Here is a 27250-nt window from a genome sequence, read left to right on the forward strand (position 1 = left end):
TCCATTTTATCTATCTATCCAAATCTATCTAGACATGTATCTCTAATCTGTCTATGTAATTAGATATATGTATCTACAATCTATCATTTAGATATAATATGTATCTATAATATATGTATTTAGACATGTATCTATAAATGTATCTATAATCTATGTATTTATATTTGTAGGCTATCTTTAATCTATCTATCTATCTATCTATCTATCTATCTATCTATCTATCTATCTATCTATTAATCTAGCTGTCTATATATATTTATATGTATCTATTAATGTGTCACTATATGTATACTCTGTGTCTCTAGCCTATCAGTCAATGTGTTGTGTAAATTTAAATGTAAGCCTAAATATAACTAAACAAATCGAACTATAAATGTCACTATATCACCAAAAATCCGCTATCTCAAAATCAAACTCCTCTCACAAAAACCCACGAGGTCAATATACGTTGATTTCACTTTTATACAGATGTGCGATTATGTGGTCTGTTTCCGACCGTGTCAATCAAACGCTGATTCGGCGGATCACACCTGATGAAACATTTAGTGAACAACTAGCCGTTATCAACTAGCCGTTCGCGCACTGCTATCCTGTCTGAATATATTTAGATATCTAACCTAACACCATCACAAAAATTCCTCAACGTGAAGTTCCACTCCCTCCACTTGCTGGCAAAAAGCTTGCTGGCGAGTGGCGAACATGACTTCTTTGTCAGAAAGATGTCGTTGGTGTAGACACTTGTCAATCAAACATGTCTGACCAATAGAGAAGCACCCGCCCACTGCGGAACGTTTGTGTCAAAATGATTCAATCAAAAAAATCTGAACTTCAAAACTTTTTGCACTTAAAAAAAAAGTGATTCAAACGAAAAAATCTGAACTTCAAAACTTTTTTCACTTAAAAAAAAATGATTCAATCAAAACAATTTGAACTTCTAAATTTTTTTCACTTCAAATAAAATAAAAAACAACAACGAAAAAACACATTCTCTTCAATACTTTTTTTATTCACGGGGTAATTTTTTTTTGCATTTGAACAGTTTTTTCTTTGATTGAAAATATTTTTTTTGATTGAAACAACTTCTTTGGAATTGAATGATTAAGACACAAATGTCCTACCCATGTATGGCCCAAACACAAAAAAGATTACTTCAATCAAAGAGAACATTTTCAATAAAAAAAAAGTGTTCAAATGTAATTTTTGGAGTCTCAAATATTTTATTTGCATTCAAAAACGATTTTCTATATTTGAAAATGTTTATCTTTTCATTGAAGTGACTTTTTTATTGATTCTGTTGTTTGTTTGTTTGAAGCAACTTCTTTTTTGATTGAATGATAAAGACACAAATGTCCTACCTATTATATGGTCCAATCAAAAAACAATGTTACTTCAATTAAAAAGGTTGCTTTAAACAAAACAAAACTGACTTCTATCAAAGAAAACATTTTCAATCAAAGAAAAGCAGTGTTCAAATTCATTTTTTTGAGTCTCAAATATACTTTTGGATTCAAATACTTTTTTTCTTTGATTGAAAAGTTTTTCTTTTATTGAAGTGAAGGTTTTTTTAATTGAAAATATTTTTTTTGATTGAATAATAAAGAAACAAAACTACCTCCATATAAATGCGGTAGAAAAAACTTGTTGAATATTATCAGCCTTTCACGTTTTACAGCGATACTATTTTGGAGAGATGATCCTTCGCCGTTTGTCTCTACATGTGTGAGGAGGAATATCGAAAACAAAACTAACGAAATTACATAACGAAACTAGCATTCTGGGCTGTCTTATAAAAAGGACGGAAGTTCAGAAGAGTTCAGGAAAGGCGTGTCCACAAACTAGGCTACTTTCGATCTCTAGTGTATAAATGAATGTTACAAATAAATATTCGTGACAAAGCCTTGATATCTTCACCGTGAATACTATGCCGACTTCACTGAAGGTAAGAACAAGACTGGACCGTAACTTATTGATCACTTTTCTGAAATGAAGCCTCGCAGTCACGAGATGAGTTTCTCACTTACACGATCGATATTGTTATTGTTTTTCAAAACCGCGATTAGACGCGCCGCATAATGTGTTTTATTATTGTTACTATTTTTTGCTACTGAGTATTGGATATAGATTCTGTTTAATCTATTCATCAAAAAGATTGATTCATGAGAAGAAACGATATGTGCCAGTAAGCGGCAATTTTTTGTGTGTGTTATGAGTGATTGATTTATTTACTGAAAGTCACCATGAAATCTCAATTCTTGTTTCTTGATGTGAGAGCAACCTGTCACTCACGTGACGTCACGTGAGATCAGCAACAAATAGGACAATAGGCATGTTCGACTTAAAGGGATTCTATGCAGTTTTTTTAGCTTAACTGAACAGCTTCAGAGTTATTGAAATGGTTATATGACTTCTTTCGGGTTGAATGGTGGCCGTCTCGCCCCCCCCTGGTGCCTGTGAGCGGAAAAATCTCACTTGCAACTTTGGTGCGGCGGGCCGCCGGCTTCAGCGTCAGGAAGTATCGCATGATATCAGCTCTCGCGATGTAACATATTCCTTTACGGCACTGCACACATACACGCCCCCATCCAGGAAGGTAGAGAGGGATGGAGTTTGTCACACTATCGTCATGGCTGAGCCGGCATATAAGATGCAGAAAGCATTGTCGGAGGAACAGAGAAAGAGGAAACGGCAGACTGACCGAGCGAGGAGTCAGACACGAGCATAGGCGTAATTTGCGGGTGTTATATGTCCCCATTGAAACATCTCGTGGCACGGATGTACCAATACAAACAAATAAAACATCTCCAGGTAACTCTAGTAGAGCATTCATTTCGTTCGTTTGTTAAATAAGAGGCGATCTGAAATGTGTTGTTTTTGAAATCAAGTGACCAAAGACAAAGTGCTTGTTGCCGCTGCGATCAGTGGCGCGGATACAGTGTTCTGTTGTGACGTGCACAGTCTTCACACAAACGCGCGCCTCAATCCGTTGCGGAGAGACTCTATATTTGTTACGGTGAAATCACAAAACCTAATGCACAAAAAACGTGTCCCTGCTTGAAATACAACCACTAATAAACAATCGGTTTTGATGAGGAAAATAAACTATACTACTAGTACGGATTAGAACCCAGAACCTCTGACACACTTGGCAAAAGTTCTGCCTCTGGACCATTAAAGTACATTGTCAGATCTATGTATTTAATCACGTCAAAATTCTCACCACTAACAACATATATTAGATCCCATTAAACGACAAATTAAACACAATGTACTATTGTATACTATGTAACACGCCATGTCAGTGGTAGCCTATTTACGACAGTAACGTTAAATACAAGTACTCCACAGCGACTCTAGGGGTCGCTGTTTGACAAAAATGGGATTCCTGCCTGGTGTCCCTTTAATTCAGCGCTGCGAATCTAACAAATCTGTATTTTTATAACAGTAAAAACTAATTTCAGGCATGTAGTCACGAATCGCAATGTTATATTGTGTCATCTTTAGCAAAATAAAACTGGTTAAAAACATAGACCCATACATTGGTATTCAAATACTATAGGCTTATGTTGTGTTTATCACTTTATTCTTGTACAAACAGACGCTGTATTAAGTAGTAGCTACATAAAGTATTGAATGAAAATGTCATGATAACGTTACGACCACACCTAAAATCAACAAAATCAAGTCCCGCACCACAATTTTTTCTCATCTGAGAAGCCGTTTCACTTCCACAAACATCACAATAACAACTTCCGTTTCATGCCATAACTTTAATAATTTCTTGTTAACGAACAACATCCGCTCTCATTTCCCATCCTGAGTTACGAGTGATTCTAAACTGACTGGTTCAGTAAAGGCATATTACTTTGAACTATTATTTATATTTATTTTATCCCCACCTTTATCCGGAATGCAGAATCCCTGACAACATTCAAAAGACAGCTGAAAACTCATCTCTTCTGTGAGCACTTAACCTCATAAAAAAATAAAAAACAAATTGTTTCCTTTTAATCCTCCCTTGTCTGGCTTCTGCTACTCTGAGCAATGCCTGAACTTTGTATTTTGAGTACTTGTGTTGTTTTTGCCTCTCCACGATGACTCGCTTGCTTGGACAAAGGCGTCTGCTAAGTGACTAAATGTAAATGTAATGTAAATGTTATAGGGTAAGTCGTGGGAAGTTGACACTATAGTTGATAGTTGATACTAAAATTATTATTTTGTTGAAACTAAAATCATATTTGATTTTAGTTGATACTAATATCATAATAAAGGCTATACTACAAAAAATCAGATGGGCCCAGAATATGAACGCAACGCATTTGATTGAACGTTTAGCATTTTCCTCCCATAGAAAACCATTATAAATAGCAAGTTATTATGTCGAAATAACGAGATATTATATCGAAATAACAGATATTATGTCGAAAAATAACGACGTGACGTCACATGGGGCGGGGCAATGCGAACCTCTAAACTCCACCTGAGTCCGTTTCGCCCGATGCCTTTTAGTCTGATGCCGTTTAGTCTGAGGCTGTTTTGTCTGATGCCTTTTAGTCTGATGTCTTTTTGTCTGAGGCTGTTTTGTCTGATGCCTTTTTGTCTGAGGCTGTTTTGTCTGATGCCTTTTAGTCTGAGGCTGTTTTGTCTGATGCCTTTTAGTCTGAGGCCGTTTTGTCTGATGCCGTTTCGTCCGATGCCTTTTAGTCTGATGCTTTTTTGTCTTAGGCTGTTTCTTCTGATGCCTAATTGTATGAGACCTGACACCTGACATTGTTTTTCCTGAGACCTGAAGCTTTTCAGTCTGAGGCGCGATGCCGTTTTGTCAATGACTGAAGCCTTTTAGTCTGAGGCATGATGCCTTGTTTTCATATGTCTGAGGATGTCCTAAAATGTACACCGTACATCAGGAAGAGCTGAGGGAATAATCAAACTCTCACCTCGATTGTTTAAGATTTGTGTTTTATTAGCATGACAAATTCTCACACTATAGATTTATATTTCCTCACAGCATTTACAGCTGATTTACATACAGATAGAATAGACAGAATACAGTGTAAAAAAGGAAGTTTCACCTAAAGAAAAATGGAAATACTACAAATTTAAAAAAAGAGTAATCCATATTCTTGCATTCTCCTAATAAGAAGAGCAGTTATTGTATGTGTGTTTTCTTGTATTTGTGTGTATTTGTGCAGCTACAACACATGTTTGTTGTGTCACAGTGTAGATCTTTCTTCCTGTGACGGCCACATTTTCCTGTGTGAGTTTCTATGGCATGGTTGTGTGTGTGAGCTGAGTTTGTATCTTGTTTTCAGGTTTATTTTTTATCTGTCACAGTGTAGTCTGCAATGGTGAACTGTATAGTCTTATTAGTGGTCAGAAAATGCTGTATTTGATTATTACAAGTATTACAGTCCCGTCAAATTTGTTTTTAATAGATCACAACCTTTGTGGCCAGGTTTATAAAGGAGACCCCAGCTCATCATTAGAGCCGGCGTTAGATGTGTGTGTCGTGAAGAATGAGACCAGCGGCTTCAGATCCAGCCAGACTGCTTGCCAGTTCATATGAAGATATTGAATGTTGTTGGGTTTTTTCAAGCCACATTTACTTTCAGTTCACACATCAGGGTCGGAAAGGACACATTTTCCATCATTTACTCGCCCTCATGCCGTCCCCTTGACTTACTTTCTTCAGATAAACACAAGATTTTTTATTCGGTTGACACAAAATTGAGAACACGGTCACGATCACTGTGTGGTTTTCTAGCGTCATCTGAGCGCCACATCAGAACAGACACACTGGGGATAATGCATCTTGCTGAAGACTCAGAGTTGCTCATCTCCATTGTGACTTCTTCTATGGGAACCAGTGTGTCAATAAGGTTACTGACAATGTCCCACTGTGTGGCAGATAAGCCACTGATATGCCCATGTTCACTAGCGTACACATTCAGTGCCCGTCTCTGTTCATACATTCTTTTTGGAGCATATGAAGTGTTGAGTTACATCGAGTCTGGACGGCCTGGATGATGTTGTGCTTTGGGACACCCAGCTCCTCCTGAATGGTTCTTAGCCTCTGTTTGGCCAATACTGTAGAGTGGCTGAAGTGAGTTGCACAGCTTTTTAATATGGCAATAATGTCGAGGACAGCTCTCTGACAAGATAGTCCATCATTGATAATGAGCTGAAGGGTGTGAGCAGTGCAGCTTAAATCAGGAAGTTCAGCCAGGTTCATTCATTTTACCATGTTTGCTCCCGCATCTCCTAGGACAAGAACAACACGGTGTGTTACAATATCCAAATATTCTAACATGTTCAGGAAGGTTTCTTGAATATAACTGGCTGTGTGTGATCCAGTCATGGGCTTGACATTTATCACCACTTGCTTTCTAGACCAGTCCTCAGAAATTAAATGCCTGTTCGGCTCATCAGGGACCCTGTAGTTCCAGACCAACAATCAGTTGTGAAGGCCATGAATGGGGCCTTGTCCTTCGTCTGTTACGTCCGACTGGGAATCTAACCCGGGTCTCCTGTGTACCAGGGCAAAGCACTACCTTGGTGCCACAATGTGGTGTATTTGACTCAAAATGCAGAGGCAGAGACAATAACTCAGTTCAAGGGCTTTACTTGAAAAGCAGGGCAAAAGTATCCAACAAGGAATGGCAAACACAAAAAGTAATAATCCAGGCAAAGGTCAGAGCCCACTATCTCAGTCAGAAACTCAAAACTCATAATCCAAAAAACAGGCATGTACAGGTCGGTAACAAACAAAAATACTCTGAATAATAACTCACAGACAGGTATAGTCAAACAAGACTGCACCAGTGTCAACTCAAGACTGAGCAAAGAACTCTTCTTCTTCTTCTTTTATTGGCGGTTGGCATACCAATTTAGTGCATTACCGCCACCAACTGTTTGGGGTGTGGAGCTTCAATGCGGATTTCTACTAAAAAAAAACTAAAAAAAACCTATACATATATTCTTAGTTATTCTTAAATTCGATCAAATAAGTCTGTTTCTTTAAGGTATCTCATGATAGCTGGCCATGCTGATGGTTTTGAGCAAAGAACTCAAGAAAAAAGGGGGTTTAAATAGGCAGCTTAACAAGGTTCAGGTGAAACTAATAAATCAATAATGAGAACATGTGGCAGGCATAAAACAACAACAACAAAAAAAGAACACTGAGGACCACACATGGCCAAAAAAAGGAACAACAGCCACATAATTCATGACATCGTCACTACACTTTTCACTTTTGTCAAAACTCTGGAATATGTTTCTTCAAGCATCTTTGTTCTGTAGAACTTCTCATTTTTAATCCGGTTCCATAAAGGACATGAACCTCTTCAAGGTCCCCTGACATGGGGTTATTTTATTATTTTATAATGTTTCCTGGGTTGCCCTTATAATGTTAGTATGTTTTTTAGATCAAAAATAGTCATAATTTAGAAATAAAAGGCAATTTTCCTAGCCTGATTTTAGCCTCTGATTTGAACACTCTGTTTGAAGGGGCGTCTGCTGTGGGATTCAGTGTAGCCAGCCACTGCTGTTATTGGCTGACATGCTTGCATATGAAATAGCTATTACATGCGAAACTTTCTCGAATACTTTTACTACAGCTATTATACGTTTTTACTATTACAGCTATCGAGATTAACGAATCGTGAGAAGTTTTTAAAGTATTTAGATCTATTCCCATCACATAAAATGTTGCCGTGATGAGCATTGAGCAAGCAGATGACAGTCTATTGATCGCTAGAATGAAGATCTTATCTTTGCAACGCAGTTTCTGCACTCTCTGTAATGCTTTCACCAATGCAAACACGATGATGTACAAACAGTAAGAGCTTCGTTGTGCAGTGTAACGTTCGTCATTGAGTTCATAACGAGTTGTCCAGATAAACTCGCGCTGTGTGGAAAGATTGTTCTTTGATCGCTTTCTGTATAATTTGTTCAGAATTTAAATAAGATTATTTTCATCCTACTAAAAGAAACGATGTGAAGTTGATATTTTAGTCACTGGCTTGACTTACTGATGCATAAACAGTATTGAACGATTTTGAGAGAAAGATTAACTTACCTGTCTGAGACTTGAACAATTAGGCTACACATCAGAAATTTTGCTTGGTAGCTCGATCGATTTATTTTCAGACGTTCATCGAGTTGAGGAAACAGCCGTCTGTGAAATGTTTGGACCATACAAAACTTTGGGAAGTTGTGTCGGCGCATTTCCAGAGAAAATAAAATTAACCCATTGTTTCTTCAGAGGCTCGGATGAAGGAACTAAAAAATACTTTTGTGGTCATTTGTACATCCGAACACTGATCAACTGCCATGCTTTGCTCGTTTGCAAGCCATGATATCTCTCGAGGAAAAACTCAAATCTCAAAGCTATTTCTCTAGGAAAAACTAAAATCGCGCCGGCGCGTTCGTACTTCCTGTTCCTAGCTCGTTTTCTCATGGGCGAGCCAAATTCTCCGGGCGGGCAAAGCAGAGAAAGGGGAGGTAACCTTTCCTCGTTATGACGTCATAATGGGGAGATTCAAGATCAGCGCGTCTGAGCTGCAGAGAAGAGAAAAATAGCCAAAGCTCGGTTTACACCGATTGTAAATTCTAGACACGAGGGGACCAAATACAGGCTAGGGGAACTAATATTAATGTTAAAAAACCTCAGAAAGTGAAAATTTCATGTCAGGGGACCTTTAAATCCAAGGTCTGTAACCACTGAAAATGGTTGGTTGTCAGCGGCAATCATTTCAGTGATGGCGACATCAATTTTGATAGACCTTGGATCTGTATCCTTCCACCCTGTCTTGCTTTCAAACAGTTGAGACACTGATGGCTGAGAAGGATCTTTCTCCCCTTTTTCCTCGAGCCTCTTCACGGACTTCTGGATGTATGTGCTTCACATGACTCCACATGTTCGTAGTATTTTTACCTGTAGATGTTGATTCTCACATGCTGATTATTTTGTCACAGATATTACACTGTGCTTTCCCTGGCAATACTTCAGTAAAATACTCCCACACTGGTACTTTTCTTCAAAGCATTTGCCATCTAATGGCAAAATAATCGAAACATTAAAATATTATGTCAAATGTGTGTTTATTTAGCTATAACACTTTGCAAGTCCAATTTGTTAACAAGGATTTATTAGCTAGCTTACATGAACTATGTGCATTATGCAATATACATTTTTACAGCATGTATTAATATTTGAGCAATACAATTGTACCATGATCGTTCATGTTAGTTCATAGTGTATTAACTATGGTTAATTATTGTAATATGGGATTTTATTGTAAGTGTTATCATTTCATATAAATCTAAACAGTTAAGCTTAAAGATGGCCAACTTTAAATATCTACAATGCCAGAGCATTGAAATGACATAAATGTCAAAAAGTATGTTACTATTTTATAACACTTGATGATTATCTAATCAAAATAACAAAATGTATTAAAGTGATGATGGAAAAAGAACTGAAATCGAATGCTTTTCTGATTTGTTTGTATGTTTCTGTCGGCTGTATAAACATATCAGTTTGCTATCTTGCGTCTCTAGCTTTAAATATGCAACTTCACTGCATAATGAATGCATAAAAGTGACCAGCTGGATATAAACTTATGCAAATAGATGGTAACAACACTCTAAAAAGTTTAACCATGGTTTACTAAATTTTTTTGGTGAAACATTTTTACACTTAAAAATATTGATTTAATTTGAAAGCAGTGAAATAAATTGCATACACTGTATGAACTGAGTAAATGTAAGTAAAAAAAATAAGTAGATCTGAGTAACTGCATTTGGTACATTAACAAATAAAATTAAGTAGAATTACGGTAATTGGGGAACAACATTTAAAAAAACAATATATGAGTAGGCTAATATCAACTGTTTTTATTTATGGGTAATATTAACTTTTTCATTTCCTTTAAACCTTTGTAAAAAATATTCCATATAACCACCGGTACATGACATTGGCCTTTATTGTCGATGATGAGTACAGCAATACAGCGAATTTTATACGGTTTTAGCATAAACAATATTGCCTACATATAAACTCATGTAACAAACATTTTAGAAGTAACGTAAAAATTAAACATTTAAACATTCAAGTAATTCAAGTTTAATCAACCGGTCTGTTATCCAATATCCAGTGATCAGCGCTGGTTCTCATGCCGGAGATGGACTCTGCTGGGAAACTTCTAACTTTAGACCGCCGTCCTGCATTTCACTCAGAGCCGAAAGATGCTGCGATGCGACTCCAAAACCTGCTAATAAACAAACATTGTACAGTTCTGAGAACATTTTATCATCCAAATTAGTTATATTCATTATCTTTAGGAATATAGTCTTGTTATAGGCGTTACAATAATGTGAAAAGACAGTCGCGACACTCGTTTAACTTAGGTGAGTCACATATGTATGTTCTTTTGGTTTAAATAAAATGATTTAAAGCACAGTAGTGATTTTAGAGATAAAATAAAACATTCACAAACCTGAATTTCACAGAGGAAATACACCAATTTTGCGACTCCGAGAAGAGAAAACTGTTCTGGAGACCGGAGGAGAGAATTCAAACAGCGCGCGCTCACTCAACCGTTGAGTCGTCGTCACATCAGGGGGTGGGGGAGGGGCGCATTGTTTTAATTGAGTAAACTTACTCAATTTCTTATGTATGTGTTAAATATGAATAATATTGATTTGAATAAAGTAATATTTGTGGTTTTTGAAACAGATCAGTTTAATTATCCATTCTCAAAATATTTTGATGGAAATTTCACAAATAGATTAAGTATATTTTAAATAAATAATTGGTCAAATATTAAATTCTTTTAGTGGAAAAAACTTAAATATAACTGAAAATTTTAGACAAAATTAACTGTTGGATTTAGTTAATTATTTTTGTATGTTCAACTCAAACTATCAAGTAAATGATGTTCAGAGATTTTATTAAGTTAACTATTACTGTGATATTTACTAAGCTACTGAATTATTTTTTAGAGTGAATTGTGATATTCAATATTTGGGTCAGACTTAGGTTTATTTTTGTCAGTGTTTTAACCGCTGGGTTCTGGTCAGGGACTGGAGCCTGCACTATATCTCTACATATATCCATTATCATGCCATGTCATGACAGAACTATACAATATGAAATTTGACAATACTGAGTCAAAAGCAGAAGTTGACTGATACATTTATTTATCAGAGAAAATTAATCAACCTCCTATGTCTCTACCATTTTGTTTTGTGACTGTATATTCAGTAATGGCCAAATTTGGGTTGTGCATGTTAGATTAATGTTTGTACATGCCACTTAATTTACTGCATACCAATAGTGTAATCTTTAACCATGAGACACAAAAGCTCTCTTCAACCATCTCACACTATGTGCATTATGTTTCTTTATTATCTCCTAGAGGACAACTTAAGACAGCTCTCTACAACACGTCATAGACACTTATGAGACACCATGGACCAAGACTCAGAGCGTAAGTAGTTACCACAGTAAAAGCAGAGATAGTCATATGAAAAAAAAATCTGCGTTACACTGATTATGAAATTATTGAAGTGGCCCAAATAAGTACTTGCTACACTATAGAATATGCCGTTCTTCAATCTTTTGAAATCACGTTCTTCCTTGTGAGCAGTTATCATGTTATTATCTCTCTACCAGGTGCTCGGTTTGTGGACGCACACTGGCCGAAACTTGTCCAGAGAGTAAATACGGTGATGCCGATAGCGGATGAGTTGCAGTCCCGTGGCATGCTGGAATATGAGGCGTACTGTAAGATTGAAGCAGCAGTTACTAACCAGGAGAAAATGAGAGAGTTTTATAAAGTGTTGCACTCTGGAGGAGACAAGGTTAAGTCTGCCTTTTATTCTAGACTGGAAATCCACGAGCCACCTCTGTTTAGAGACTTAAGTAAGTAATTCTGGCTATTATACCACATGTGTCTAGACCTACAGTAGGTACTGAGATATGTACTATTAAAATATGTACTTTAACAGGCATTGCACAAATTGCAGAAGCTCTTGTAGAAACCTTAAATATTTTGTCTTAACTTTCCATCTTGTTAACTTATTTCTGTCAGGACCACTATCGTCAAAAACGATTGACAATTAGCATGTATTTGGGATTGGTGGTCTGGTTCTGTTCTGGGCAGCCTAGCATGGATAAGAGCAGGAGAGCAGCAATAACACCCTTTAGGGTAAACAGAACAGAACCAATATGAATGTATTGCAGATATCATTAATGTCAATATTTTAATGTACAACATAATTTGAGAACTTAGTCTGACTCAAAGGGGAATCAGAATGCCAAATCCTGAGAGGTGGAGCTGGGGAGGGAGGAGGGTAACTCGCTCCTGAGAAACGCGACAGCTGCTGATAATACTGGAGCTTATATATGAAAACAGTGATGCGCATCATATTCCTATAGGTAGATGTGGATCAGCTGGGAGTCTGAGAGTCTTTGCTTTTCAAACTGGAAGTAGAAAATTGCTTCTTTTTTTGATAGATTGATGTAAAATGTTTGAAAATATATGTGAAATGCCTTAATCAATATATAAATTAATAAATCAATTAATGTGTTAATCAAGTGTGTCTAATGTTCTACAGGCTCCACAGGACACCACAAACGCTTTAAAAAAACACATTTCTCAGGTGACTGATGAATTTTATAATAATATGTTTTAAATATTGCACTCCATCCATCTCAATGTAACTCTTTGAACATTGACCGTTTCTACAGAAATCAGCCCAGTGATTGACAAATATATGAAGCGGATCTGCAGCGAGTATCAGTATGTGACTGAGTATAACTCACTGCCTGGTGAACATATGCTGCTGTCTGAGCGCTTCACACAACCTCTGATCCTTCAGAAACATAGAGATCGAATAGAGCGAGAAGAAGAGATCCGCTCCAGTGGAGAGAGCTTCCAGCAGGTCCTCAGCTCCAGGAGCAGTGGAGACTCTGTCCAGCTCAGCTCTCTGTTCGACCCAGATGACAGCGGGATCAGTCCCAGTTCTGTGATACTGCAGGGAAATTCTGGAAACGGGAAATCTTTCACTGTGCAGAAGATCATGATGGACTGGGCATCTGGTGACCTCTACAAAGGGCGGTTTGATATTGTGTTCCACTTAAAGTGTAAAGAAATAAATCGCATTCCAGGCGAGAAGAGTTTGGTGGAGATCTTGAGCTGCAGTTGTAGTTTAACATCAGATGAGATCTCACAGATTTTACAGCAGTCGCCAGAGAAGGTGCTTGTGGTCATTGATGGATTTGATGAGCTGAAACTCCCACAGGACATTAATGACACGTCAGCACACACTGATCTGCTTCAGAAAGCCCGACCTGTGGACACTCTTTGTGCCCTGCTGAGGGGTCGAATCCTGCCAGAGTCTTTCCTGCTGGTCTCCTCCAGATCTACAGCTACGGACACACTCAGTAATCTGCTCAAAGGACCTCAGCGTTTCTCTGAGATTGTGGGATTTTCAGAAAAGGGGGTGGAGGAGTACTTCCGGAAGTATTATTTTCAAAATGAGGAACTTCACAAGAAGGCTTATACATATGTGAAGGCAAATGAATCCCTCATCACTGCCTGCTCAATCCCTGTCGTCTGCTGGATCATTTGCACAACTATCCAGGAGCGATTCAAATATGGTGCACATAAGACCAGCGGACTGGAAACCACCACCTCCATCTACGTGGACTTTGTGTGCACTCTTCTGAAGCATCACTGCCAGGATTTGAGTCAGTCCGTCCCGACCCTGCTGAGGAGTCTGGGTCAGCTGGCAGAGAGAGGGATGCAGGAACAGCAAGTCCTGCTGGATGAGAAAAGTGTGAATGAAACCATTTCAGACCCTGCTGGAAATCCATTCTTGTGCAAGTTCCTGTTTAAGAGACGAATCCACCAGGAGACGATGTTCAGTTTCATGCATCTCAGCTTTCAGGAGTTCTTCACTGCTCTGTACTATGTCCTTCTGGATGAAGAAGAGTCCCTGAGGAAACTTATAATGGATAGTTCCTCAAAACCACGTTTTGCAGCTGTGGTGCAATTTGCATTTGGCTTGTTGAATGAGAAAGTGAGATCCACACTTATAGAACATGGTCTGTTAATTCGTCCAAAAACACAGGATCATCTGAAAGAATGGATTTTGGAAAAGATTAAAGGCTGTTCCTTGTCTTCGACAGCAGTATTTTTTGTTCTTCACTGTCTCTATGAACTTCATGAAGGAGACTTTGTGAAAGAAGCAATGGGATCCTGGAAAAAGATTAAACTAGATGGGCAATCCCTCAGAAGAACCGACGTCTGTGCCCTGCTGTACTGCTCTCAGTGCTGTCAGAGCATTGAAGAAATTTCTCATTTGTATTTAACATCGGAAGATTTGTCTATGATTTTGCCTGTACTTCACAAGTTTAAAGAAGCAAGGTAAATGCATTTGGTGGATGTAATTCATATCTAATCTCTTATTAGCTATTGCAAGTTAAACTTAATTAGTCTGTACAGTGATGTTCTGGATTTGATTTTAAAGATTGATTATAGAAGATCCATCAGACTCTGATTTCGTTGAACTGATCAACACTCTCACGAGAGGACACACCCTGAGCTCACAGCGGTAATGTTTTAAAATATATTTTATACATTTGACGTGTTTTATGCACACATGCTATCATCCTTTAATGTGCTTTTGTTTAACTTTAAGGTTCATGTATATTTTTTCTGTGCTTTGTTTTGCAGTGTTAGTGTTGTTAGTGTAAGCACCTGCCAAATAAAGTATATCCATAATCCTCACTTCCTTGATCTGTCAATCATCAAAGAGCCGTTCAGGTGAAGGACAAGTGACTTTTTTCTTTTCATCAAATAGTTTTTCTCTCATGATAACCAGAAATAATTGTATGATTAATAGAATTTGGATAACCAATTATATCATCATCTTGTTCTCCCGTTTATCTGGCATACTTGGTCACCGCAATCTAATAGATTGTAATTGTAATAGATTATAATTCTAATAGTAATAATGCAACTAAATTGGTCACCCAAAACAGTTAAAAAAATAAGGTACACACATTTTTATCTTTTTTGACTATTGCTAATGATGCAAATTGTCAGGATTCCACCAGCTTCACTCACTCCTCCCTCTCGTTCACTCACTCCTCCCTCTCGTTCACTCACTCCTCCCACTCGTTCATTGTCTCCCGAATTCTAATCATCATCACCTGCACCTCATCATTCCACCTCCCTTTATATTCGACTTCACACACTCATTGTCTGGTCTCGTCTCTGACACACAGACTCACTCATGCTACTTACCTGCTACTTACCTGCTACTTACCTGCTACTTACCTGAGATCCATTCGACGACCCCCATCACCCCTTACTTCGTGTACCCTCTTCAGTCTTCAGTCCATTCCAAGTGATTCTCCATCAGCATCTGTAACAGACTCTGATTATCCTTCCGCTAAGTTCCCATCTGATTATCAACTGTTTGAATACTCACCATATCTTTGTCTGGATCCGCAACCCTGTAAATAAACACTATTTCACTTACCACATGTCTGACTCCTGTTCCATTCTTGACACAAATATTGGCTGGTGCCCAACAAAACACCAATTAATCATAATTTTAAAAAATTTATAAATTTCACAAAAAGATATTGAAAGAAATGATTGACTTTTAGACACAACGACAACTTAACTATTATTCATTTTATTTGTTTTAATAGTATCTGCATAGAGATTCTCCTGCTTCACCATCCGGATTTGCGATCATTCAGTCTCACCTTTCAACACTCAGTGATAATCAACATCGACTGGACCAGACTTTTTCAGATAATTCACCAAAGGGATTCAGATGCATTACTGTCATTTCTCTCTTCCTTCTCTAACCTGAAAAAGATGGAAATTAAAGTGAAGTGTCTAACTGAGATGTGGTCAGTTTGGATCCTCCAGATGAGCCAGATCTGCCCCAGTCTAACCGAACTCACGTGAGAAACATCTGAAATCACCTCTGTCCTGTTTCTATGTGAATTTGTCTGTTCATAAGAACTGAGTATATAATATTCTAAGGGATAGTTCATCCAAAGTGGGAAATGCTGTCATCATTTACTCACATTCATGTTATTCCAAAACTGTTTTCCTCTGAGAAACACAAAATAAGTTATTTTAAAGAATGCTTGTTTAACACACAGTTTCAGATCCCATTGACTCCCATTGTTTGGACAAGAAATAAAATGAACCAAAACTGTTTTATTACCAGCAACCAGCATAAAATTTGATTGATTGATATTAATGTATTATTATTTTATTAATATTTTATTTCTATTTGTTTATGTTGGCAGTTTAGCAATTTTGCAATGCTCTTGCTATCAGATAACCTTACAAAGCAAATGAATCCGCCCATCTGTAGTTCATGGCCTTCATCCATTTAAACTGTTATGGAATTGTTTAAATTAATGTGCAATAAGCAAATGTGAAGAATGCCATTATCAATCTTAATCATTTTATCTGTATAATGTGTTTCCACATCTAGGGTAGAAGCTGGTTTATTACAGGAGGATGGAATCAAGATCTTGCAGAGGACAAACACAAGACCAAGTTGTGTGATGACAATTAACGGGTTTGTATTGGTTTATCATTATATAGATTTTGCATGCAATTTCTGATCTGTAAATTCAACTTACAAGCTTTAAAAAGGAGACAAAAACACCATAAAAGAACAACATATTCCATGTTTTCTGAAGTCACATAATACCTTTTTGTAAGGAGCAAATCAAAAGTTTCAGATTTGTTATACATAAATTAAGTTTTCTTTACATCCACCCTAGATCTTCTAGTTCATTAACAATTCAGTAATTTAAATGTTGGTCTGTTTCTCACACAAATTATTGTTAAAACAATGATTACATTCAATTAAAAGCAAATATCAGGTTTGGAAATATCAGGAAATATTTCATGATTTATCTCTTGTCTCTCCATTTCTAAGGCCCTCGATTTATGAACGAATGAGGAGATAACTGCAAAAGCAGCATCTTTACCTGGAGCTGTGGATGGAAATAAAGACACCAAACAACTCTCAACTCATTTACATGCATTGTAATAATAATATTTGTGTGTCAATTTGTTTGTATAGTGTTTTTCTAAGGAGCTTTACAGAGTTTTACGATGTTGATGCTTTGTCTAATACTTTAGTGGAGAATGTTTTTTTTTAGAGCGTATGATTTATGGGTGAAGAAGATATAAAATATTAAGCATTTGAGATTTGCTTCATATAGATCATGTGACTGTAATTGTATTAAATTAAATTGTATATAGTTGTTGGGGTTGTTCATTTATGCTGTGATTATAAATCTGTAAGGTTTTGTACAATGTATAACATTTTGGTGTACTAACAAGCCTATTTACTAATTGATGATTTTTATTACTGCTATTTTGGTCATATTACCCTTAAGCAGTTTAAGAAAAGCCATAATACAAAGTACGTAATCCTAAAAATCTTCAGTCCCCGAGTGTGCCAGCCAAAGGCGACTGAGTGTGCCAGACAAAGATGACTGTGGCAAGTAATGAAAAACTTAATCCTTTAATTTTTTGATTGCTGGAATGTTAAACTTTGCATTGATGTGTTTGGTGTAAACTTATGTCTTGTATAAATGTAATGGTTTTATATAGTTTGTCGGCGGATGTTATTAACATGTTTGAAAAGATCACGTGTATTCACACACTGAAGACGCCTGAGAGCTGAAAATGTCTGTATTCCTCCATGTGTAAAATAAAATATGATTTTTTTTATTTATTTATTCTAAATGTTAATCACAGTTGAATTTCGGAAATAATTAAAAACTCATTTACTTACAGATGTGAGCAGTGGTTACATTTTGTGTAGGAGCAACAGGGAAAAATCACTCAGCGTTGGACATATTGAGTATCTGGTAAAGCAATACTATTTGGGACAAGAGTGTCACCATGGTGTAGCCTATTAAATGAGACAATATATACCTACAAATGTGTTAAATTATATTTAATATGAAATGTTTGTTAACGTTTATATATATATATATATATATATATAAAATAAGGTACATTATATAATTTTATTTTCATAAAGAGTTGTTATTATACAATATAATTTAACACGTTTGTAGGTCTTGTACATGTATCATTGTTTTGTGCCACATATTTAATTAGATAGTTTTAAAGATTTATTAATACATTTTTCTCTGGTTTTATTTGGCAGCTGTAGTACACTTTTATGGTTATTAGAAGAACATTACAATCTAAAAATAAAAAAGCTTTTTAAAGCAGAAGTTAAAATAAAATGTAAAATAAATAATTACAAAAGCACAAACTACATTATAACTGGTAAGATGAATCTGAGCTTAGTAATTGGCTATATTAGACTACATTTGATTTACTCCATTACAATAGTCCCTGTACGGTTATTGCTATCATAAAAATGCACTTAATTGTAGTAGGTTTAAAATTCTAAATAAGGCAAATATAACAAATATTTTAGCATATAGGCTATATACTGTTTGTACTTTATTTAGTTTATTATGTCTTTCAATTCAAATATTGAACACAATTAAAACAGATATAATACATGGGTTGCTGAATATTCGATCCCTTACTTCAAAATCGCTCATAGTTTATGATATGATTTCAGTATTGTTGCGGAAATTTATAGTAATATTTTCAAAACCACTAAGAAATCTAGTTTTAAATATACTTCTTTTGAAGTGTTGGTGCTTAATGTAAAAATATATAGTGTAAACAATAAATCACATTTGAGAATTCTGCTGGCTACTGTATACAGGCCACCAGGGCATCATTAAGATTTTATCAAAGAATTTGCGGACTTTCTATCAGAATTAGTACTGGCTGCAGATAAAGAACTAATTGTTGGTGATTTTAATATACACATAGATAATGATAAAGATGCATTGGGATTGGCTTTTAAAGACATTGTAAACTCAATTGGAGTTAGACAACACGTGTCAGGACCTACTCATTGTTGACTCATTTAAAGTAATGTAATTGTTTGGTTTTAGCCAGGTTTCTGTCAAACATAGCACATCTAGGTTATAATCTGAAATCATATCATTAACTATGAGCGCTTTTGAATTAAGGGATCGAATATTCAACAATCCAAGCTTTATCGTTTGCTCAGCTGTATTATATCTGTTTTTTATTTGTTGAACATCAATTAAATTTTTAACCTTAGAAAGGTTTGGCAGTTTTTTGGATTTCCAAATTCGGGGAACAGACACAGTCTCTATATGATGATATCTAGGTGAAAGAGTCTCTATGTGATGGGATTTATCTGACCTTGGTGATGTGAGGCCGCTAGCAGACGGTTGGTTTAGCCAGTCTGTATGCTTCCTGACCTGAGCCCCAGATTGTCATGTTTTATCTCTAAGACTATGAGCCAAATTACTAGAGAGAAGAGCAGCACCATCCCAGGAGGGATGAATACCATCTCTTTTCAACAGGTCAGGTCTGCCCCAAAAACGTTTCCAATTGTCTATGAATTCTATATTATTTTGCGGACACAACTTAGACAACCAGCCATTGAGTGAACACAATCTGCTAACTATCTCATCACTCCTGCGAACAGGAAGAGGGCCAGAGCAAATTACAGTGCCTGACATCGTACTTGCGAGTTCAAACACCTCTTTAATATTAATTTTGGTGATCTCCGACTGGTGAAGTCGAACATCATTAGTGCCGACGTGAATAACAATCTTTGAGAATTTACGATTAGCATTAGCCAGCGCTTTTAAATTTGCTTTGATGTCAGGCACTCTGGCTCCCGGCAAACATGTGACTATGGTGGCTGGTGTCTCTATTTTCACGTTCTGTGTGATCGAATCACCAATTACCAGGGCACAATCAACAGAATTCTCAGTGGATGTTTCACTGAGTGGGGCAAATCGATTTGTTATGGTAATCGGAACGGAAGAGTGGTTTTTTGATCAGCGACTAGAGCGATCTCTGACAGTCACCCATCTGCCTTGGTGCACAGGCAATAATTCAGCTGGAACCGAATCATGTAAAGAGTTCACTATGCTAGGCGCATCCAAAGTAGTATCTAAAGCTCGAGCACACTTACTATCCTTAATTAAAGTTTGGATGCGTGTCTCTAATTCAGGAGACCGTGGCTGTAGATTCTCCCGAGCCCCCTTCCATCGGAGACGGTCCATCTTGGGAGGGAACCCGGTCGGCCAGGTTTTCTGGGGCCCGTGGAGGTCGTAGGAGAGGAGGTACTAGAGGTGAGTCCCGGCATCACTCTCCACTTCGGTCCCTCCTCGACCCTGGGCTGGTGATGTCCAGCCCAGAGCTCCATCCACTGCTGATTCCGCCCAGCTCAGAGTCTGCACATCGCCATCAGAAACGGCGGAGGAGGGGGAAGACCTCCAGCCACCTCAAGAACCCAGAGGCCCTGCCCGAGCAGCCCGCTGTCTTCCCGGAGGCCGTGCCCGAGCAGCCCATTGCCATCCTGGAGGCCGTGCCCGAGCAGCCCATCATCAGTCCTGTCACGGCCAAGAGAGCGATCTTCCTTTTTTATGTATTGGCGGTTCTGCATGCAAGGAGGAAGCACACATCTGCCGATCCAGACTGTTCACGTCACGTCTGCCGATCCAGAGACTGTTCACGTCACGTCTGCCGATCCAGAGACTGTTCACGTCACGTCTGCCGAGCCAGTGTCTCCGGACAAGATGTCCGCCGCCGACCTAAGGTGTGTGTTTTTTTCTGACCCGGTGTCTGTTGCTGTTCCTGAGCCGGTGTCTGTTGCTGTTCCTGAGCCGGTGTCTGTTGCTGTACCTGGGCCGGTGTCTGTTGCTGTCCCTGGGCCGGTGTCTGTTGCTGTCCCTGGGCCGGTGTCTGTTGCTGTCCCTGGGCCGGTGTCTGTTGCTGTTCCTGGACCGGTGTCTGTTGCTGTTCCTGGGCCGGTGTCTGTTGCTGTTCCTGGGCCAGTGTCTGTTGCTGTTCCTGGGCCGGTGTCTGATTGCTGTTCCTGTTTGTTATTGTTCCTGGGCCCTGTTTCTGTTCCCCTTCATGGACCTGGCCCCCCATTCCGCCCCCTGATCCTCCACCATTCCACCTCCCGCCTGGACTCTTGTTTTTTGTTTGTTTCTACGTCTTGGAGCGTCTGGTAGCTGCTTATGTTCCCTGGTGTCCACTAGAGGTCCTCTTCCCCCATGGTGTCATTCACATTAGGAACTGCATTCCTCACAATCCTTGTCTGCGCTCATCCCTGTTCATTGCACTCAGCTGTTCCCCATCATGATTGTTAGTTTCTGTGTGTATAAATACCCTGCCTGTTTAGTGTTTGCTACGGAGTCCGTGTTATTCGTCACACCACTTCGGAGTTCTGTGTTCTTGCCTGTTCTTGTTTTGTTTCTCATGTATTTTTTGTTTTGGATTGCCTTATGGATTTTGACCCTTGCCTGGACTGGTTTTTGTGAATACGGATTACCCTAAATAAATACTGCTATTGGATCCCTGTTTCCTGTGTGTGGTATCGTGACACTATCACATGGAATAGATGTTGATGCCATCGAAATTCTGCAGCAGAGCGATGACATCTCAGATCTAGTCTCGTGTAAATTACATTTAGCCAAAGGCTGCAAAGCCGACTCCATGTTTTAAATGTGTTAGACCTATAAATTCTGCCACTAAAGATTGCTTTATAAATAATCTTCCTAATCAGTTTCATCATCTCAGCCTCCCGGATAGCTTAGAAGAACTTGATATTGCAACAGAAACTTTTAACTCTCTCTTTTCCAGCACTTTAGACACAGTTGCTCCGTTGCGCTTAAAGAAGATTAAAGAAAATAGTCCAACGCCGTGGTACAACGAGCACACAGTTAGGCCCTTAAGAGAGCAGCCAGAAAAATGGAGCGAACCTGGAAGAAACAAAACTAGAGGTATTTCGGATTTCATGGAAAGAGAGCTCGATTGCTTACAGAGAGGCCTTAAAAGCTGCTAGATCTGCTTATTTTTCAACTCTATTAGAAGAAAATAAACATAATCCTAGGTATTTATTTGAAACAGTGGCTAAACTAACGAAAAAGAAAGCTTCAAGCCCAGAAGTTTCCAAGAAACACAGCAGTAATGACTTTATGAACTTCTTCACTTATAAAGTTGATAATATCAGTTCTACCAGAAAGACTCGGGAGAATAAATACTGTAACAATAAATACATTTATTGATAGGCCAGCAAGCAATAAAGTTCTTTGGCGTAGGCCCCGTCCATAGCTCGCAATCCGAGGGTCCGGACTCTGCATTTCCTGCCTGAAGACGAAGGCAGGGGCACAGCCGACCCCCAAAAATAGGTGGAAGATAATTCCACCAGGACGGAGCCTACCCCCAAAGAACGGTAAAGAAAAGTATAACCACCAGTCGTGAATCCTGTAGATCCTAAAATAGAAAGAGAAGAGAGTTAATAAAGAGCATGAACATGGAATGTGAAGAGCCTCATAGCCAATAACTAACAGGCGACTTCGTCATAGTGAGCCTGAAAGGTACTATGAGAAGACGTGAATAATGCACTTATGCATTTATGTTCTGCTGCTGTATGTATATGAGCATTTATCCATGCTGACGTTTCCATTCAAAGCGACTTGTTACGTTTCGAGATACTTATGTCTGATCGAAGCCAGTTTCCCTGTGAATGAGGCTAACTTAGTACATAGGGACAGGTCATTGGAACACAAGCTGTTATAGGACCACAGAGACAGGGCCACCTTGGCCACAAAGAGACAAGGACGCGATGGACCATACGGAACAGAGCCACATTGGGCCTGGCCTCATTGGACCACACAGAGACAAGTCCGCGATGGCCCACACAGAACAGAGCCACGTAGGGCCAGGCCACCTTGGGCCACATAGAGACAAGGCTGCGATGGACCTTACAGAGCAGAGCCACGTTGGGCCAGGCCTCATTGGACCACACAGAGACAAGGCCGCGATGGACCACACAGAACAGAGCCACGTAGGGCCAGGCCTCATTGGACCACACAGACAATGCCACATTGGGCTGGGCCTCACTGGACCACACAGAGCAGGCCACCTAGGGCCGAACACAAAGCAGGCCTTCTTAGACCGCAAACTGGCCACATTGGACCACACGGCCATGATAGACCACAGAGACAAGGCCGCCCGGCCACACGGCCTTGCTAGACCACAGAAACAAGGCCGCAATCAGCCACAACGGACTCTAGTGCCTCACATAGAACGAAGTAGACAGGACAAAGCCGCAAGGCCACACAAAACCAGGCCACAAGGACCACAAGACCACATGGCCATTTTTTAGCGAGGCAACGATGCCTCGAGGCCGCTTGGCCACAAAGACAACGGCCACTTGGCCACATTGAACCGCGCCACTAAGGGCCACAGACCACTGGCCATTTTTTACATACTGGACAAGGCAACTTGTGCCACAAGGCCACTATAGACCACACGGAACAAGCCACACAGACGACGGCCACTAGGCCACATTGAACCGCGCCACTTAGGGCCACAGACCACTGGCCATTTTTTACATACAGGACAAGGCAACTTGTGCCACAAGGCCTTTAGACCCACACAGAGACAAGGCCCGCTGGGCCACAAGGCTGCTAAAGCCACACAGAGACAAAACCCCTCATAGACAAGGCCTTAGGCCACATGGAACCAATGCCATAACTGGCCACAAGACCACGGGACAAGGCCACATTAGGCTACACGGTCACAGTAGACCACACTGAACATAGAATGAGGCCGCGAGGGCCGCAAAATCGTAAGCCCACACAGAGATGAGGTCACAGGGACATTGGCCACTAGGCCACACAGAACCGAGGCCATAAGGGCCACAGACCATGTAGGCCACACATAGGACAAGGCAACATAATGCCACAAGGCCTTGAGACCCACACAGAGACAAGGCCACCAACGAGACACAGCCACTAGGCCACACAGAACCATACCATAACAGGCCAAGAGACCACGGGAAAAGGCCACATTAGGCTACACGGTTACAGTAGACCACACTGAACATATATATATATCATGCTCTTGCATGATCAGAATTTTTTTTTCTCTCTCTAGGCCATAGAGGCCACATGGGACAAGACTACAACGCCTACTAATGCCACATAGAGACAAGGCCACACTGAGACAAGGCCCCTAGGCCACACATAGACAATGACTCCTTGGCCATTTGTAAAATGCAAGCTAGACCTATAGCAGAATATGAGAAAAGGGAGAGCATAACACCAACACCAGTAGTTGCATAGGTATTTACCTGAACTGTTACTGGAGAGCTTGCTGAGCTTCGAGAATGATTTTTGAACCGGGTCTTATATGACTCAAATGCAGAAGACCATCTGCCCAGGATCTTGACGGCTGAAGTAGAAGTGACACGTTCAGCTGCTGTTGTGGCTGCCCCGATCCTGAAGGAATGACCAGTATACTGGGAGGGAGATAGCTGCAGCTTTTGAGGACAGACACTAGATGAGTCCTGGACCAGGCTTTAGAGAGAGGTGCTCCAGTAGTTAGGATAAATAGAATAGAATTTTTTCATAGATGATTTTTTCATAGAAGGGACAGATTTTATCACCATTTTAGAAAATGTTAATGTGATACCTGAGCCTTGAGAGTCATTCTTAGAGTTCTTAAGAAGAGTAAAGAAATTAGGCGAGAAACCAAATCAGAATAGGCCATGGGTAAGGTTGGAGTGAATCCCCTGGATGCATGAGTCATGAACGCTGTAACAAACACGGTTACAATCTGAATATAACAATAGGAAAAGAGACTGTTGCGGACGGGATGTAATAAAAGGTTGGTTGGATGGATTTGCTTTCCTAACTTTATTAGTGTGTAATGTTGCCATTTAAGCATAACCAACATATGCAAAGTTACAACACTCAAAGTTCGAGCAATGGGAGGATTTCATTTAGAAATACCTTTTAAGGGTTACAACAGCGCTGAGAGGAACTACACAACATTCCTCCTGGGTAAGTGCATCACAAACCCTAAAAGTCTTTTTGAAAAGGTATGGGTATTGCAAATTTGTTACAGGGAGCAGATTGGCGCCGCGGAAGTGCGATGGGCCCATAACCCAGAGGTTGATGGATTGAAACCATCCTCTGCTAAGACCACTTTCACTATATACATGCTGTGTTCCTACTTGAAGAAAAGTTGCATCAGCTGTGTGCTAAAACACTCTGCATTTTTCACCTGTTCTAATTGATGACATAAAAGCTCTTCAAATGTGCCAAAACGCAATTCTTCTCGAAAAGGTATGGGTATTGCAGACTTGTTACAGGCAGCAGAGTGGCGCAGCGGAAGCGTGCTGGGCCCATAACCCAGAGGTCGATGGATCGAAACCATCCTCTGCTAAGAACACTTTCATTATTTTAATGCTCTGTTCTTTCCTCAAGAAAAGTTGCCTCAGCTGTGTACGAAAAACCAGCTGCCTTTTTCACCTGTTCTAAATGATGACAGAAGAGCTCTTCAAATGAGCCGAAAATTTAAGGCCTTTTGAAAAGGTATGGGTATTGCACTCTTGTTACATGGAGCAGAGTGGTGCAGCGGAAGCGTGCTGGGCCCATAACCCAGAGGTCGATGGATCGAAACCATCCTCTGTTAACACTAATTTCGTTATATACATCCTGTGTTCCTACTTGAAGAAAAGTTGCCTCAGCTTTGTACGAAAAGCCAGCTGCCTTTTTCACCTGTTCTAATTGATGACAGAAGAGCTCTTCAAATGTGCCTAAACCCAAGTCATTTTGAAAACAGTAGGGTATGTCTAGCCTGTTGTCAAAAGCAGAGTGGCTTAGCGGAAGCGTGCTGGGCCCATAACCCAGAGGTCGATGGATCGAAACCATCCTCTGCTAAGAACACTTTCACTACATACATACTGTATTCCTACTTGAAGAAAAGTTGCCTCAGCTGTGTGCTAAAACCCTCTGATTTTTTCACCTGTTCTAATTGTTGAGAGAAAAGCTCTTCAAGTGTGCCGAAACACAAGTCCTTTCGAAAAGGTATGGGTATTGCAAACTTATTATAGGAGCAGAGTGGCGCAGCGGAAGCGTGCTGGGCCCATAACCCAGAGGTCGATGGATCGAAACCATCCTCTGCTAAGAACACTTTCCCTATATAAATGCTCTGTTCTTACTTGAAGAAAAGTTGCCTCAGCTGAGTGCTAAAACACTCTGCATTTTTCACCTGTTCTAATTGATGAGAGAAGAGCTCTTCAAGTGTGCCTAAACCCAAGTCAATTTGAAAACAGTAGGGTATGTCGAGCCTGTTTTCATAAGCAGAGTGGCGCAGCGGAAGCGTGCTGGCCCCACAACCCAGGGCTAGATGGATCGAAACCTTTCTCTGCTAAAGCTCCTTTACTTATGTACATGTTTTATTCCAAATAAAGAGCAACTTCCACATCCCTCGCGTTTACTCAGAAAATCTCTGTGTTTGTGTGTATGCCCTGTTCAAACCCCTCATTGACTAAGCCACTTGAATAAGATGAACAATTAGCAGGGCAAGCGAGTCATGCCCCACTAGCCTGTCGAAGTATTCGTTCACCCGGATTACTTTGTCTGCTGGCCTTGTTTATATGCCAATGCTGTTGTTGTCACTGAAGACAAAACAATTGGGGCACATGAGCAGAGATATTAGACAGTACCAGTGGCCTGATGGATAAGGCACTGGCCTCCTAAGCCAGGGATTGTGGGCGTGAGTTCCATCTGGGGTGATTTACAGCAGAGTGGCGCAGCAGAAGCGTGCTGGGCCAGTAACCCAGAGATCGATGAATCGAAACCATCCTCTGCTAAGAACACTTTCCTTATATAAATGCTCTGTTCTTACTTGAAGAAAAGTTGCCTCAGCTGTGTACGAAAAACCTTCTGCCTTTTTCTCCTGTTCTAATTGATGCCAGAAGAGCTCTTCAAATGTGCCGAAACGCAAGTCCTTTTGAAAAGGTATGGGTATTGCAAACTTGTTACAGGGAGCAGAGTGGCGCAGCGGAAGCGTGCTGGGCCCATAACCCAGAGGTCGATGGATCAAAACCATCCTCTGCTAAGAACACTTTCCTTATATATATGCTCTGTTCTTACTTGAAGAAAAGTTGCCTCAGCTATGTGCTAAAACTCTCTGAATTTTTAACCTGTTCTAAATGTTGACAGAAGAGCTCTTCAAGTGTGCCGAAACACAAGTGCTTTCGAAAAGGTATGGGTATTGCAAGCTTATTGTAGGAGCAGAGTGCCACA

The 27250-nt window shown here is 39.6% G+C and overlaps 1 protein-coding gene across 2 annotated transcripts; it reads left to right on the forward strand.

The window, feature by feature from the left end:
* Positions 1-1797: 1797 nt before the first annotated feature.
* On the forward strand, positions 1798-17854 carry LOC143755745 (NACHT, LRR and PYD domains-containing protein 1 homolog). 2 transcript variants are annotated; one of them, XM_077247138.1, is made up of 11 exons: positions 1798-1939; positions 11418-11489; positions 11675-11785; positions 11886-11923; positions 12619-12663; positions 12752-14432; positions 14536-14619; positions 14742-14831; positions 15728-15988; positions 16534-16620; positions 16987-17854. In XM_077247138.1, the coding sequence occupies exons 6-11, from the start codon at positions 12778-12780 to the stop codon at positions 17015-17017; spliced, it is 2208 nt and encodes a 735-aa protein (XP_077103253.1). In that variant the 5' UTR covers positions 1798-1939; positions 11418-11489; positions 11675-11785; positions 11886-11923; positions 12619-12663; positions 12752-12777; the 3' UTR covers positions 17018-17854. The 2 variants fall into 2 exon arrangements, with proteins under 2 accessions (XP_077103253.1, XP_077103252.1); XM_077247137.1 differs by having other exon boundaries at positions 1801-1939; positions 11675-11923.
* The last annotated feature ends 9396 nt before the right edge of the window (positions 17855-27250 follow it).

The sequence above is a fragment of the Siphateles boraxobius genome, unplaced genomic scaffold, assembly GCF_051911475.1.
Source record: "Siphateles boraxobius isolate OS27281-9 unplaced genomic scaffold, OSU_SipBor_1 106, whole genome shotgun sequence".
In the NCBI taxonomy this organism is placed as follows: domain Eukaryota; kingdom Metazoa; phylum Chordata; class Actinopteri; order Cypriniformes; family Leuciscidae; genus Siphateles; species Siphateles boraxobius.